The sequence below is a fragment of the Microtus ochrogaster genome, chromosome 8, assembly GCF_000317375.1.
Source record: "Microtus ochrogaster isolate Prairie Vole_2 chromosome 8, MicOch1.0, whole genome shotgun sequence".
NCBI lineage: Eukaryota > Metazoa > Chordata > Mammalia > Rodentia > Cricetidae > Microtus > Microtus ochrogaster.
The window spans coordinates 61594509-61607663 of record NC_022015.1 but is presented as its reverse complement, the minus strand read 5'-3'; the positions used below and the strand labels follow the sequence as shown (position 1 = coordinate 61607663).

Sequence of the window (13155 nt, the reverse complement as noted above, 5' to 3'; positions counted from 1 at the left end):
AGGAAGGAAGGAAGGAAGGAAGGAAGGAAGGAAGGAAGGAAGGAAGGAAGGAAGGAAGGAAAGAAAATTGATTTGAACATTTTTGCCTTTTTTCTATTGGTTTTTAAATTTGACTTTTTTTTTATTTCTTCAACTTTTATAAGTATGCACAGAAGTTAGAAAGCCACCTGCATTTTTCCTTTTGTTTCTAAAATTTAGTCTCCCTCTTCTTTTCTTCCTTTGTCTCTTCCAGCATTCTGGGGACTGATCATATGCTAGGCAAGCTTTCTGCTACTGCCTAGCAGCTTGATGTTTGAAGTTGGCATTCTATAGCATTTTTAATGTAGTTTACCACCCACAGAACAGGTAGAGTGAAGTTGGGAAACCTGCAAGAAAAGCAGCTGATACATATTACTGACATCAGAATCTGCATCCTTGTGGGGAAGTGGTTTTCCATGACATTGTGAAAGGGCTTAAAGACCCCTTCCACTCACAGTCCCAAGATGTCTTCATATTTAATAACCAGCCATATTTTGTAAAAACACAAATCACTTTAACATTTTAATAATACTTTGGTATAGCTTCTCATTGGCTATATTTTATGAAATAGAAGTGTTTTTTAAAACTGCACTTCTTCAGTAATGGTTCTTGAGGCTGAAAAGTAGACATTTTTGTTGCTAGGCATCCAGTCAGTTCACTAGTCTTTCCAGTTGTGCAGTTGTTTGATATTTTTCTTAAATTTATGATTAGCTTCAATTTTATCTATAAACATTTGAGTAATGCTGGGTTATAGTGAGATTACTCTTTAAAATACTAGCTTTAAAGCCATTTATAAGTCTTAAAGATAAGGACCTCAGAGAATATTTGTTGTTGGTTTGTTGGTAGTGTTTAATGCCTTGTTTGTCTTTTTATGTTTAGGTCATAGTGATGGGAGCTACCAACCGCCCTCAAGACCTTGACTCGGCCATAATGAGAAGAATGCCGACAAGATTTCATATCAACCAGCCTGTACGTGGATTTATTTAGATGTTATAAGGGCAAATAGTTCCCATTTAAGCATGTTTTTATCTGTGATTTTTTTTTTTGGTTTTTCGAGACAGGGTTTTTCTGTGGCTTTGGAGCCTGTCCTGGCACTAGCTCTGTAGACCAGGCTGGTCTCGAACTCACAGAGATCCGCGAGCCTCTGCCTCCCAAGTGCTGGGATTAAAGGCGTGTGCCACCATCGCCCGGCTTTATTTGTGATTTTTAAAGAGGATTTGTTTCTTTGGTTTTATGAGACAGAGAAGTATAAAAAACTCCACTAGGCTGTGCTCTTTCTGACCCTTTTTCTTTAAATAAGGTCAATGCATTTGCTCTTTCCCCAAGAATGTAATTAACTCAAAATTGCCTGCACACTTTTGTCATTTACTTTAGAAAATACAGAGGAAAATCTAAACTGCAGTTTTGGAATAACACAATTGAATTTGTGGCTAGAAGGTTAAAGGACCGTTGTTTTCTGAATACCTAGCCTGAAGAACAGCTGAGATTTATTAGTAACGATTAGTTGGAGCTTCTCTCTGAGGATAGTGGTTCCAGAACCACTCTGCTGTGCTATAGCTAGTGAACTGGTAAAGTGAGGGTGGCATTCAACCTGCACTACTTTTGTTTGGTTTCTGGGACTGTCGTCTGACTCTGTAGCCCCTGCTGACCTCCACTCATGGCAGTCCTCTTGTCGCCTCGCTCTCCAGAGCTGGTTTGCAGGTGTGAACTGCTACACCTTTCTTTGTCTAGTATTCATTTCTGTGAAGAAGTACTCTTGAAGTCGCATGGCGGTCGTGCACACCTTTAATCCCAGCACTCTGTAGGCAGTGGCAGGTGGATCTCTTGAGTTTGAGGCCAGCCTGGTGTACAGAGCTAGTTCCAGAACAGCCAGGAATGTTACACAGAGAAACCCTGTCTCGAAAAGCCATAACAACAACAACAACAAAAGAAGTGTAATTGCCTCGACGGGTCACCAGTCTAGGGTTAGTAAACCCATCTGGCAGGTCAGTTATTCCAGGGTCCCGGAAAGGCGCTATCTGTAAGATATGAGCTAGAAAAGAGGAAGGAGGCCAAGCTGGGATTCCTGTCGAAGCCTCCGTTTATTAGAGAAGGGGTACAACTTATATAGGGTATGGAGTTGGGGGGTGGGCACAGGGGTCTGAGCTCTTGCCACGTGGTTCATGTTGGTCACGTGGTCCGTGTTGGTCGCGTAGGCAGGAGGTTATCTTCGGTCAGGTCACTGTAGGCCAAGGAGTCACGAGTTGCCACACCTAGGGAACTAGATAGTTTGGAATGTGAAGTGGGTTCCGCTAACAGATAGCTCTCCATTAACAGCCAATTTGGGTGTGGGGTAGGCTCTGTCAATAGAACGATTCCTAACATAATTAGGGGTGTGAGGTTCTCTGCAGACTCCCCTAGGGTGATGGTTTCTGCAATGATTTTAGGAGAAAATTGGCTCCTAACAAAGAAGTACCCTCAAATAGGTTGTCATAACTTCTTAACACCCTATGGTTTCTGTAGAAAATCATATGGTGAATTTAGTCAGCTTTTATACTGAAAACACTAGGTTCTCATGGTGGAAGATGTGTTCCATATGAGCAGCATATTATTTTATAGGCACTTAGGGAATTTAGGTAGTTATTCCTTTCAGATTTTGTAATGAAAATATTCTAACTCCTTTATAATCTTCGACTTTTTTTTTTTTTTTTTTTTTTTTTGCCAAATTCCATTATGATCTCTGGCTAGATCATTTGTCCCACTTACATTTGACAATTATCAGATTAGTTGATGTGGTGAGAATGGGCTCCTAAAGGTTGAAGGCTCTGTAAAACTTCTCTGGTAAGCCATATGCTATAGCCATGTGTCTGGTTCTTCTGAGGATATATACAGTCAATTCCCTGATAAATCAATGAGGTCCTTTCTAAGGATATAGAAAACTAATACTTGTATTTACTATAAGTAATACTTATTGAGCGTTAATGTATGTCAGACACTTGCTGGGCTCTAGTGACTGGAAAGAAACTCTTGTCCTCAGAGACTTTTGTGTTTCAGGAGCAGCAGACTCATAAGTAAATAATGTAAAATGTGTTTAAAGCTATGTATGCAGAGCTGAGTCTGAAATAACAGTGAAAACTAACTGTTCTATGGAGCTAGTGGGATTTACACTCATCTGATGGGCCTTAAGAATGTAGGGATTTTAAAGGTAAATGAGACAAGCAAGGCCTTCCTGTCAGTGAGCAAAGATAAGAAGGTATGGAAGCAGATTAGTGGGTGGGTTTGCCCTTCTCTTAGAGCACTGAAGAAGTCCACGGATATGAGCTGGGGTAGTCTGCAGCTGCTTAGATTGACTGTCTGCTTTACATATGCATTCTTTAGTTTTCACAAAAGCAAGGTATTAGACTAATTTAAAGGACATTTGTTTATATGATTCTTAATGCCAAGACTATTGATCTGTATCAGAATCAGTTGTAAGACTGGCAGGATGGTTCAGTGGGTAAAGGCATTTGTACCCAAGCCTGAAGACCCAGTTTTGGGAACCCACTCAACAGAAGTAGGAAACAGGTTATAGAAAGTTGTTGTCTGGCCTCCACTTCTACTTCTCCCAAATGAATGAGTTTTCTCTTAAGTTAAAAAAATTAAAAATTGAAGTGTAATTCTAAATATAGCAAAGGGTCTTGATGGGCCTGTTTGTGGTGATAGTTTGTTTGTTCTGTAACAAAGCTTGCCTGAAGATCAGAGTATGGAGCTAGTCACACTAATTAGCCATAAAAGTCAGACAGTGGTGGCTCACATCTTTAATCCTAGAGGAAGGTGGATCTATATGAGCTCAAGGCCATCCTGGACTACTTGAATAAATCTGAAAGAGAAACAGAACTCACACCTTTGATCCCAACCAAGCACTAGGGAGGTGGAGACAGGAGTGCTTATGGCTGGGTGGAGAGAGAGAAGGCAGGAAGAGATAGGAGCTTGGAACAGTCAGTCTGAGGATTCCTAGAGACAGGATTGCCCATTTGGTGTGGATTCAGTAGAGGTAAGAACTAGTGGCTGGCTGTTCTGCTTCTCTGATCATTCAGCATTTACCCCTATATCTGACTCAGGGTTTCTATTATTAAGACCAGTTAGAATTCACACTACACCTGTTGTATAAAAATAGGATACAGCACAGAAAGTAACGGTTATTGGAGCTGTCAGTGTGATACAGTGTGCATTATCAAAGTAACGGTTATTGGAGCTGTCAGTGTAATACAGTGTGCATTATCAAAGTGACTTGTAGCAGGCTTCATCACATTTGTTAGAGATTTGTATACTGTTACTGTACAAACTAGAATTTTGTCATTTTCAGTTCATACACTGGAGAGGGTAATTCTTCTGTTAGCTACAGTGTCAAAGAATATTATTAAGTTTACCTTGAAATTCCTCTCCAAGAAAAGTACTTATTAACTAAAAAGTAGTTGTTGGTGATAATGTAACATACCAAACTAACCTTTCAGTTTGACACATAAGTTATGGTAACAACAGTTTCATTTTGTTTGCCAAGTGACTTTATAATCAGTTCAAAATTTTTTCTTAATGTTAGTAGGGATGAACTCAGCTATGACAAATTTAAATGTTAGGTATTCCTTTCCTCATTTACTGTTATTCATTTACATTATTCCTTATTTCATGTGTTGTTGTTTAGATAGGATCTCATGTAGCCCGGGCTGACCCGCCTACCCCCCCCCTTCTGAGTACTTGTGTTAGAGGCATGCTCCCCCACAGCCAGCTTTATGTAATTCTATAAAACAAGTGTAGTTTCTGGTCTCCGATGTAAAAATATGCTGTGTCACTGAAAGAAATCATTAACATTTACTTAAAAATTCACTAATATTAATGAGCACAGAGGTTTTTTTTTCTAACTTTTTTTTCTTTTCTAATTTTTTTAAAAAATTTTATTTATTTATTATGTATACAACATTCTGCCTGCATGTATCCCTGTGGACCAGAAGAGGGCACCAGATCTCATTTTCAGATGTTTGTGAGCCACCATGTGTTTGCTGGGAATTGAACTCAGGACCTCTGGAAGAGCAGCCAGTGCTCTCAACCTCTGAGCCATCCTAGCAGCCCAGAAGTTTTTATTGGAATGGAGGAACCAAGACAGTATTTTCTTGTCCTCCAATTCCTAGAAAAGGACACGTGGATGAAATGCTGTGAGACAGTTACTTTGTGTGAAACAAGGAAAAGCCTTAATTAAGAATTGACTAAAAGATGTTTTGTGATGAACTTTCATAAATTTAATAAAGGATATTCCTTTTTTTACTCAATAAATACAGAGGGCACATTATTTCCCAGACATGAATAAGAAACAGAATTCATTGGACTAACTACAGATGGATCCTGTAGAGTGTCATAGGATACCTTGCTTTAACCTCTGTCAGCTTATCATTGCCTATCAGTTATTATCTAATAATTTATATGGGAAAAACAAAGATTAGTTGACCAGTAAATTCTTTGAATGCTAATTGGAAAATTTCTTGGTTTTAGGCTCTAAAACAAAGAGAAGCAATCTTGAGACTCATCCTGAAAAACGAAAATGTAAGTAGAGAATTATGATTTATTCTCATTCTAAAATATGATGATTTTGTTTATAAAGTCATTTTAGAAAGAAATGTGAAAGGTACCCTGAATTACTGATAAATTCTGCTCTATTAATGTAACTTGGTAATTACGGTACATTTGAAGTAGTATTTTAAAGAGCAGTGTGTTTACAGATTAAAATACTGTGATATTTTCACATTTGAGATTATGTTTTAAAGAAGTTTTCCATTTTGTTTCTTCTTTTTACTTTATTTCTGTATTTTTATTCCTGTCCTCAAACTCATTGAGATCCTCCTTCTACCTACCAAGAACTGGGATTAAAGGTGTGCACTGCCACTGCCCGGTTTACTGCTGTGTTTTTAGACTGAAGCTAGATTAGAAAAGACACTGGGTATGGTGTGTACACTTAAAGTCTTAGCATTAAGGATGCTGAAGGAGGAGGATTGTGCTTTCAAGACTAGCCAGGGTTATTCAGTGAGACATAAATAAAGTGTACTGATGTACATTTTTAAGAATTTGATTTTCTTTTCTTTAAAGTATGTAATTTGCCCATTTTTTAAAATGGAGTTTTTTCAAACACATTGGAGGGCTATGTGTTAGATTTGTCTTTTGTCTATATGAGTTGTAAACTTTTCCCAGTTTCCTAAGTCTTGTTGAGGAATTTTCCCTCTGTTAATGTCTTTTGAGTTTTTGTTTTTGGGTTTTTTTGTTTGTTTGTTTGTTTGTTTTTCTCTCTTTTTTTAAAAAAATTAGATCTCATATAACCTGATGATGCCTTTTCAACAAGAAAAAAAATACCGATAGCAGTAGACCAAGAGAAATAAATAACTAAAATTGGAACAGAGATTAACAATAAAAACAAATAAACAAAAGATTAGCAAATCATATTAACAGGAAGAAAAGACCTGAAATAATAAAATTAAAGATGAGATGGGAGACATTATAACAGATACTGATGAAATTGAGGAAATCATGATGGCATAGTTTTAAAAATATTTAGCAAACTAGAAAATCTAATAGAAACAGCTGAAATTTAAATTTAGTTTAAAATTATTTTTAAATAATTTACTAAATTTAAATCAAAATGCATTAATTGATTTTAAACAGCTCTATAACAAGCAATGCATTTGAAGCAGTAATTAAAAGTCTCCTGAGTAGGGGCTGAGAGATGGTTCAGTGGTTTAGAGTATTTGTTGCTCTTGACCCAGGTTTCACTTGATGGCTCACAGTCAGCCTAACTACAGTTCCCAGGGATCTGATGCCCTCTTCTTACCAGACTCCATGGTCACCAGGCAGACACACAGTGCACATACAGTTAAAATATTCATTGTCATAAGCCACATGTTGGGTGACTTCTGTCACATGTTCCAGGGCAGGTGCATTAGAAGTGTTAGGTAGGAGGAACAGAGATGTGAAAGAAGTAAGAGACAGGATAGAACCAGGAGGGCAACTCAGTGAATATGGGTCATCTTAAAGTAACCACACAGGTTAAGTCAGGGTGTGTAGACACTATTGTCAACAACTTTGAAAGGGTAAAGCTTAAACTCTCTTCCCTGTAGTCAAGGTGGAACAAGCTCTCATTGTGTGCCTCCACAATTCATATATGTAAAATTAAATAAATATTAAAAAATTTAAATCTACCAACGTAAAACACCCAGGACCAGATAGATTCACCACAGAATTCTTTCAGACCTTCATAGAACAGTTTAAGCCAGTACTTACCAGATTATTCTATTTTTAAAAAGGGGGAAGAGCACACCCAAGCTTTTTCAATGAAATGAGTAGTATCCTAATGTCTCCTTTTGAAATTTGTTTGTTTGAGCCAGGAGCTCACTTTTTGTAGCCTTGGCTGCTGGCTGGCCCAGTACCTCATAGGTAGCCTAGGCTAGCCTTCAATTCCCCTCCTGCTTGCTGAGGTGATGGAGGAACAGGATGTGCCCCTGCGCCCAGCTTCCTTTGTCTTTGCCCTTGCTTAGAATTATTGTTCTTAAAACAAAACCTTCCACAATTAGAAATTGAGGAACTAATAAAGGTGGCATTTCACAGGAGTGAAGAAAATCACGATGACACGTGTATATGGGGAGAAAATAGGGTTGGACATCTGTCTGTTCAGACCCTGCTTCTATAACCTGTCTACCCTTGCCCAGCCTCCATACTATTAACAGAATATGAAAATTCCTCAGCTTACTTGCAGGATTAAATGAAAATGATACCCATAAGGCGCTTATGGAAATAAGACCGCACATCGCAGTTGATAATCACAAATAATTTCCTTGTTCATTTTCTCTTCTTTGTCTGCACATTAATAGGTTTTAAATTCCCCCAAACCTGTTAATTGGCTTTGGTGAAAGCTTAGATGGAAGGACAAAACCAAGTACTAAATTAAATTAGTGTTGAGGTAGCAGAATATTAAAGCATTACACTTCAAAGGGATTTTAAGTGTAAAGATACTTCCAGTTAAGACACTTATGCATGTTTCAGTGGTAATGACAAATATGAAAATAAATTTCTTTTTGAAAATGAGAAACTTTAATTTCTAAGTTTTTAATGGAACTGGTAATACTTTTCTGTTTCTTCTGGCTGTTACATAACATTAATTTTCGGATATTTGGAAGTATTTTGCTTAATTTTATATATTATAAGCATGTCTCACGTTTATTTAAGGTGGATAGGCATGTAGATCTTCTGGAAGTTGCTCAGGAAACTGATGGATTTTCAGGAAGTGACCTAAAAGAAATGTGTCGAGATGCTGCTCTCCTCTGTGTCAGGGAATATGTCAATTCTGCATCAGAAGAAAGGTAACTATTTAGACTTGATTTCTTGTATTTGTGAAACCTTTTTGATTAGGTGATTGTTGTTTTGCTTTATTCCAGCCTACTTATAGAAAAAGATACTGGAATTAGCAACTCATTCCCTCCTTTCTTTATTGCCATTGCTTGGTATGTGTTTGTGTATGTATATGTGCACATGTTCATGTGTGTGTGTGTGCAGGTTGGTGTTAGGTGTATTACAATTGCTCTCCACTTTAGTTTTTGAGATGGCCGGGGTCTTACTGAACCCAGAGGTCTCTAATCTGCTAGACTGGCTGGTCAGAAAACTTGGGGGTCCTTCTGTCACCACCTCCCCAGTTCTGGGATTACAGGCACCCTCTGTCTTTTTTAATCTGAGATCAAACTGAGGTCCTCGTGCTTTCATGGCAGGCCATTCATTACCTCTTGAGCCGTTTCCCAACCACTATTGCCATTTTTCTAAAGAGGAGTTCTGTAAATGGAGAAATTGCGTGGGGATGATGTTCTAGAATTAAGGGACAAAAATGCTGATAATGCTTATTTGATAAACCGTAGAAGGAGTCACAGAAACCCAGGCTTGCCCTCTTTGTTAGGGAAACAGGGTTCTCTAGACTCTATAGATGGTTTCTGTGTTGTAAAATTCAGTTATGTATAGAAATGAGTGTTAGCGTCTAGGAACTTCACACATAAAGAGTGTGGGGTGCTGTGGACTGGGCTTCATCTTAACAATAATGCAGTTACTAACATACCATTTCTCATGTCAGCAGATTTTACTTGAAACCTATTTAGAGTGTGGTGAGTTTGAGAAATCATTTTTATCACCCTTACTTCAGCAAACTAATGTAGCCCTCGGTCAACTCCTTTGAGAAAGGGTCCCCAAAGGCCTCCCCTGAAGCAGTACTATACTGTATCTTTTCAAAATGTTGACTCTCTGATAAAGAATTTCTCAGTAAAGCAGTTACCTTTGAAGCCATGTGAAAGGAGTGGCACTTGCTTTCTCTGAAGTTTTCCTACCAAGTGACCCTGACTTGCCTGTACTGTTCTGCATCTAATTAGTGTGGTGCCACAGTAAGCTTCTCTAAAAGCTCATGCTTGCTTCTGTCTCAAGTCCCTGCTTTCACCCACCGTACTGCTGTTTCCTGCCCAAGAAGATGCATTTCATCCATGTGCTGCCATGTAATTCCAGCTGTTTCAGCAAGTTGGGAAAGTTCTAACATCATCACACACACACACAAAAAATACCTTCCAAAGGTCTTTCTTCTGACAGAAAAAAAAATTAAAAGGAAAAGTAAACTTTGCTTAAGTTAATGACATTAGTAATGAAAGGCAGAACGCTGGAAAGCCCTGAAAATGTCAGTGTGAAATCTGGTCATTAGACTCGAATCATCCTGTTTTCCCTGAAACATTTTCCCCTAAGTAGCAGAATAGACCAGGTTTTTTTGTTTGTTTCTGTTTGCCAGGATTAAAGTAAAGGGGAGTTGGATTGCTTGTTCTTTACTAAGAGTGTTGAGTTGTTCTGTCTTGTAGAAGGCTTCATGTATGTGAACATATGCCTAGGAATGCTGTTTTGGTTCTCTGTTCACAAGAGTAACGATTTCTGGCTGGAATTATGCTTCTGTTTGAAAAGCTGCCATTTTTTAATGAAAATATGCTGCTCTTACATTCTTGGTATGAAGTGATTGATTTTACACAGCAATTTTGCTTTGCTATTCAGTGCTTTTTTTTTTTTTAATTTAATAAAAGTGTCTTTTAAGGAGACTAGAGAGATGACCCAGTAAGAGCACTGGCTGCTCTTGAGAAAGGACTTCGGCTGGGTTCCTAGCACTGACATGGTGGCTCACTAACTGAACTCCAGTTCCAGGGAATCTGGTGCCCTCTTCTCACCTTCAAGGGTACCAGACACATACATGTAGAACACGTACATGCAGGCAAACACTCATACACATAAAATAAAAATGTTAAACCATGTTTTGTGACTTTCACATACACATTTACTCTTGTATATAGATAATTTCTAGAAGAATGGCTCTAATGTGTTGTAATTCTCTTTGGGATCTTGAATGGGAAAGAAGCTATATATACTTTTTTTTTTTTAATTTTATTTATTTATTAAGGATTTCTGCCTTCTCCCCGCCACCGCCTCCCATTTCCCTCCCCCTCCCCCGATCAAGTCCCTCTCCCTCATCAGCTTGAAGAGCAATCAGGGTTCCCTGACCTGTGGGAAGTCCAAGGACCGCCCACCTCCATCCAGGTTTAGTAAGTTGAGCATCCAAACTGCCTAGGCTCCCCCAAAGCCAGTATGTGCAGTAGGATCAAAAACCCATTGCCATTGTTCTTGAGTTCTCAGTAGTCCTCATTATATATATATTCTTATATAATCAAAAAACAAATTTATTTTTAGCTCCTTGCATCTTTTTAATCTTGGTAATATGTTTTAGGTAAGTGTACTCTGAAATGATTTGGCAATTTAATGGTTTTATTTACATTTCAGTCATGATGAAGATGAAATCCGGCCTGTGCAACAGCAGGACCTGCATCGGGCAATTGAAAAGATGAAGAAATCAAAGGATGCAGCGTTTCAGAATGTTTTGACTCATGTTTGTTTAGATTAGAAGTAAAGATCATTTGTATGGTTCAGTGATCTCGTGTGGGATGCGCTCTCATCCTTACAGCAGTGAGGGAGATCCTCTTGTGGTTTTATACTCAGATCCTAAGTTATTATGGTCTGTCATGTAAATGGTATTACTGCTTGTCAGAAATCATGAAGAGGAAGTTCAGTCCAGCCTGAGTGTGGGTGCTTGTTTGACCTTTTTAGCCATATGCTGTTATAGCCTTATAGAGTCTAAGCTGGTCTTAAAGTAATAAATGATTTGTTGAGTTATTAGTGAGAAGTGGAAAGTGGTTAGGTGCTGGTTTCTAGACGTGTGAGTATGAATGTGAGTGTGTATGTATGAGTGGATATCAAAATGTATATATCTACATTTTTCTTTGATATTCTGTAGATAGGTTTGAATACAGAAGCTTTTTTTAAACCCAACTACGGAGTCCAAAAGTGCACCAGATAGTGTGTAGCAAAACTTGGATTTAAGGCAGGATCTGTATCCTGACAGGTACAGTGATTCAGTCATGCCTAGTTGTCACTTGTTTTGGCCACTTTTAAGTTGGATATGTCCTCTGCAGTTGGTTGAATCAACCACATTTGAATATGTACATGTGTCTCAATTATAATGGTTGTCAGGAGAATCAACTAACAAACATGGTTTTGTCAGTGATCAGCAATGAGTTGTTGATTGGTAGGCAGACCGGTCAGCATGGATTTCACCTCATTCTGCTGTAACAACACCAGGTAGTCTTTTGTAAGTTTCATGCTGATTTACATTAAAATGGATTGAAAACCTTTCAGAACAGTACGTTTGAGAAACCTCAGTGCTCTTTAATACATGTACATGGCTTTCAGTGTGACAGTTCTGTGACTATGTTCCTTAAATGTTGTTTAAAAGTTGTATGTTTTTTAATTATGTTCAAATTTCATTTGGTCACCCGAACAAAATGATAGTTTATATAAATAGTCATTACTAAATGTGCTAAAAACTACTCATTTTATAACTTAAATTTAAAAATTTTCTTGGCGTAGTATAAATTGTACAAATATGTACATCAGAATTCCTGTGTTGTGTCTGTAGTCACTTGATGCTATGTGAACCACATATAAAACTCTTCTGTTTTCAGACGTCAGTAACCAGAATTCTGTTGCAGGCACCTCAGCATACAACAGAACAGAAGATCATGCCACAGCACAATCTTTGGTGCCTCTGAATCATCAGAAATATTAAATTATGGCAAAAATTCTTTTGTTTTTATTACTTGTTTTATTTCTTTGGAAACTAAATATTCATGGGTTTATTGGATAAATTTCTCTGGTAATGTGTTTCACAAACCCTTTTGAACACTTTCTTCCTCCATTTGTGTTTTGGTGGTTGTAGATTTCAGGAGAATGCTTATGCTAACAAAAAGCAAGCCATGCAAGATTGTGAAGATGCTGTGAGACGAATGCTAATGCAAGACACCAAGAAACGTGTGTGTTTATAATTTACAACAAAAGCCCTTCCTTTTGTGTGTTTATAATTTACAACAAAAGCCCTTCCTTTTGATTCTTTTTTCCACTTAGAACACCAAGAAGCGTGTGTTTTTATAATTTACAATAAAAGGCCCTTCCTTTTGATTCTTTTTTTCACTTAGTCCTTGATATTTTTCACTTGCTTGAAATCGTGGCTTTTTTGTTGTTTATAAAATTTGTTTGGACAGTTTTATCTTGCAGTTGAGATCTCAGGCTTTTACAGGAGACATTTTAATACTGAATTATTCTGTTTTAATATAGTTTTAGTAATTTAATTTTAATGTAGTGTCATGTTCAAACATGAGTGTTGTGTATGCTTCTTCATGTCTTTTCGTCTTCTATTAAATTTAGATTATCCAATTATAGTACTGAATTTGTTATGGTTCTAATCACTGATGAAGAAAAATACAATAATCCCAGCAGCTATGACTCATGTAGGGACATTGAGCCATAAAGTAAGTGAAACTATTTTTTTTTTTAATTTATCTATTTTTAAATTTTTTTTATCTGTTTTACATACCTACCCCAGTTCTCCCTCCCACTACTCGCTCACCCTCCCATCCAATCCTCAAAGAGGGTAAAGCCTCCGTGGGAGTCTGTGAAGCCTGGCACATCAAGTTGAGGCGGACCAAGCGCCCCCCCTCCCCCGTATCAAGGCTAAGCATTGGTATCCTA

The 13155-nt window shown here is 37.8% G+C and overlaps 1 protein-coding gene across 3 annotated transcripts in view; it reads left to right on the top strand.

Moving 5' to 3' along the window:
• Atad1 (ATPase family, AAA domain containing 1) overlaps positions 1 to 12594 on the top strand; it is a 45071-nt gene extending 32477 nt beyond the window's left edge. For all 3 annotated transcript variants that reach the window (XM_005352149.3, XM_005352150.3, XM_013348084.2), the window contains 4 exons: positions 898 to 987; positions 5521 to 5571; positions 8239 to 8372; positions 10855 to 12594. In XM_005352149.3, coding sequence (XP_005352206.1) covers positions 898 to 987; positions 5521 to 5571; positions 8239 to 8372; positions 10855 to 10975 — 396 coding nt within the window. In that variant the 3' untranslated portion in view covers positions 10976 to 12594. The remainder of the gene's footprint in view (positions 1 to 897; positions 988 to 5520; positions 5572 to 8238; positions 8373 to 10854) is intronic.
• Positions 12595 to 13155: the final 561 nt, after the last annotated feature.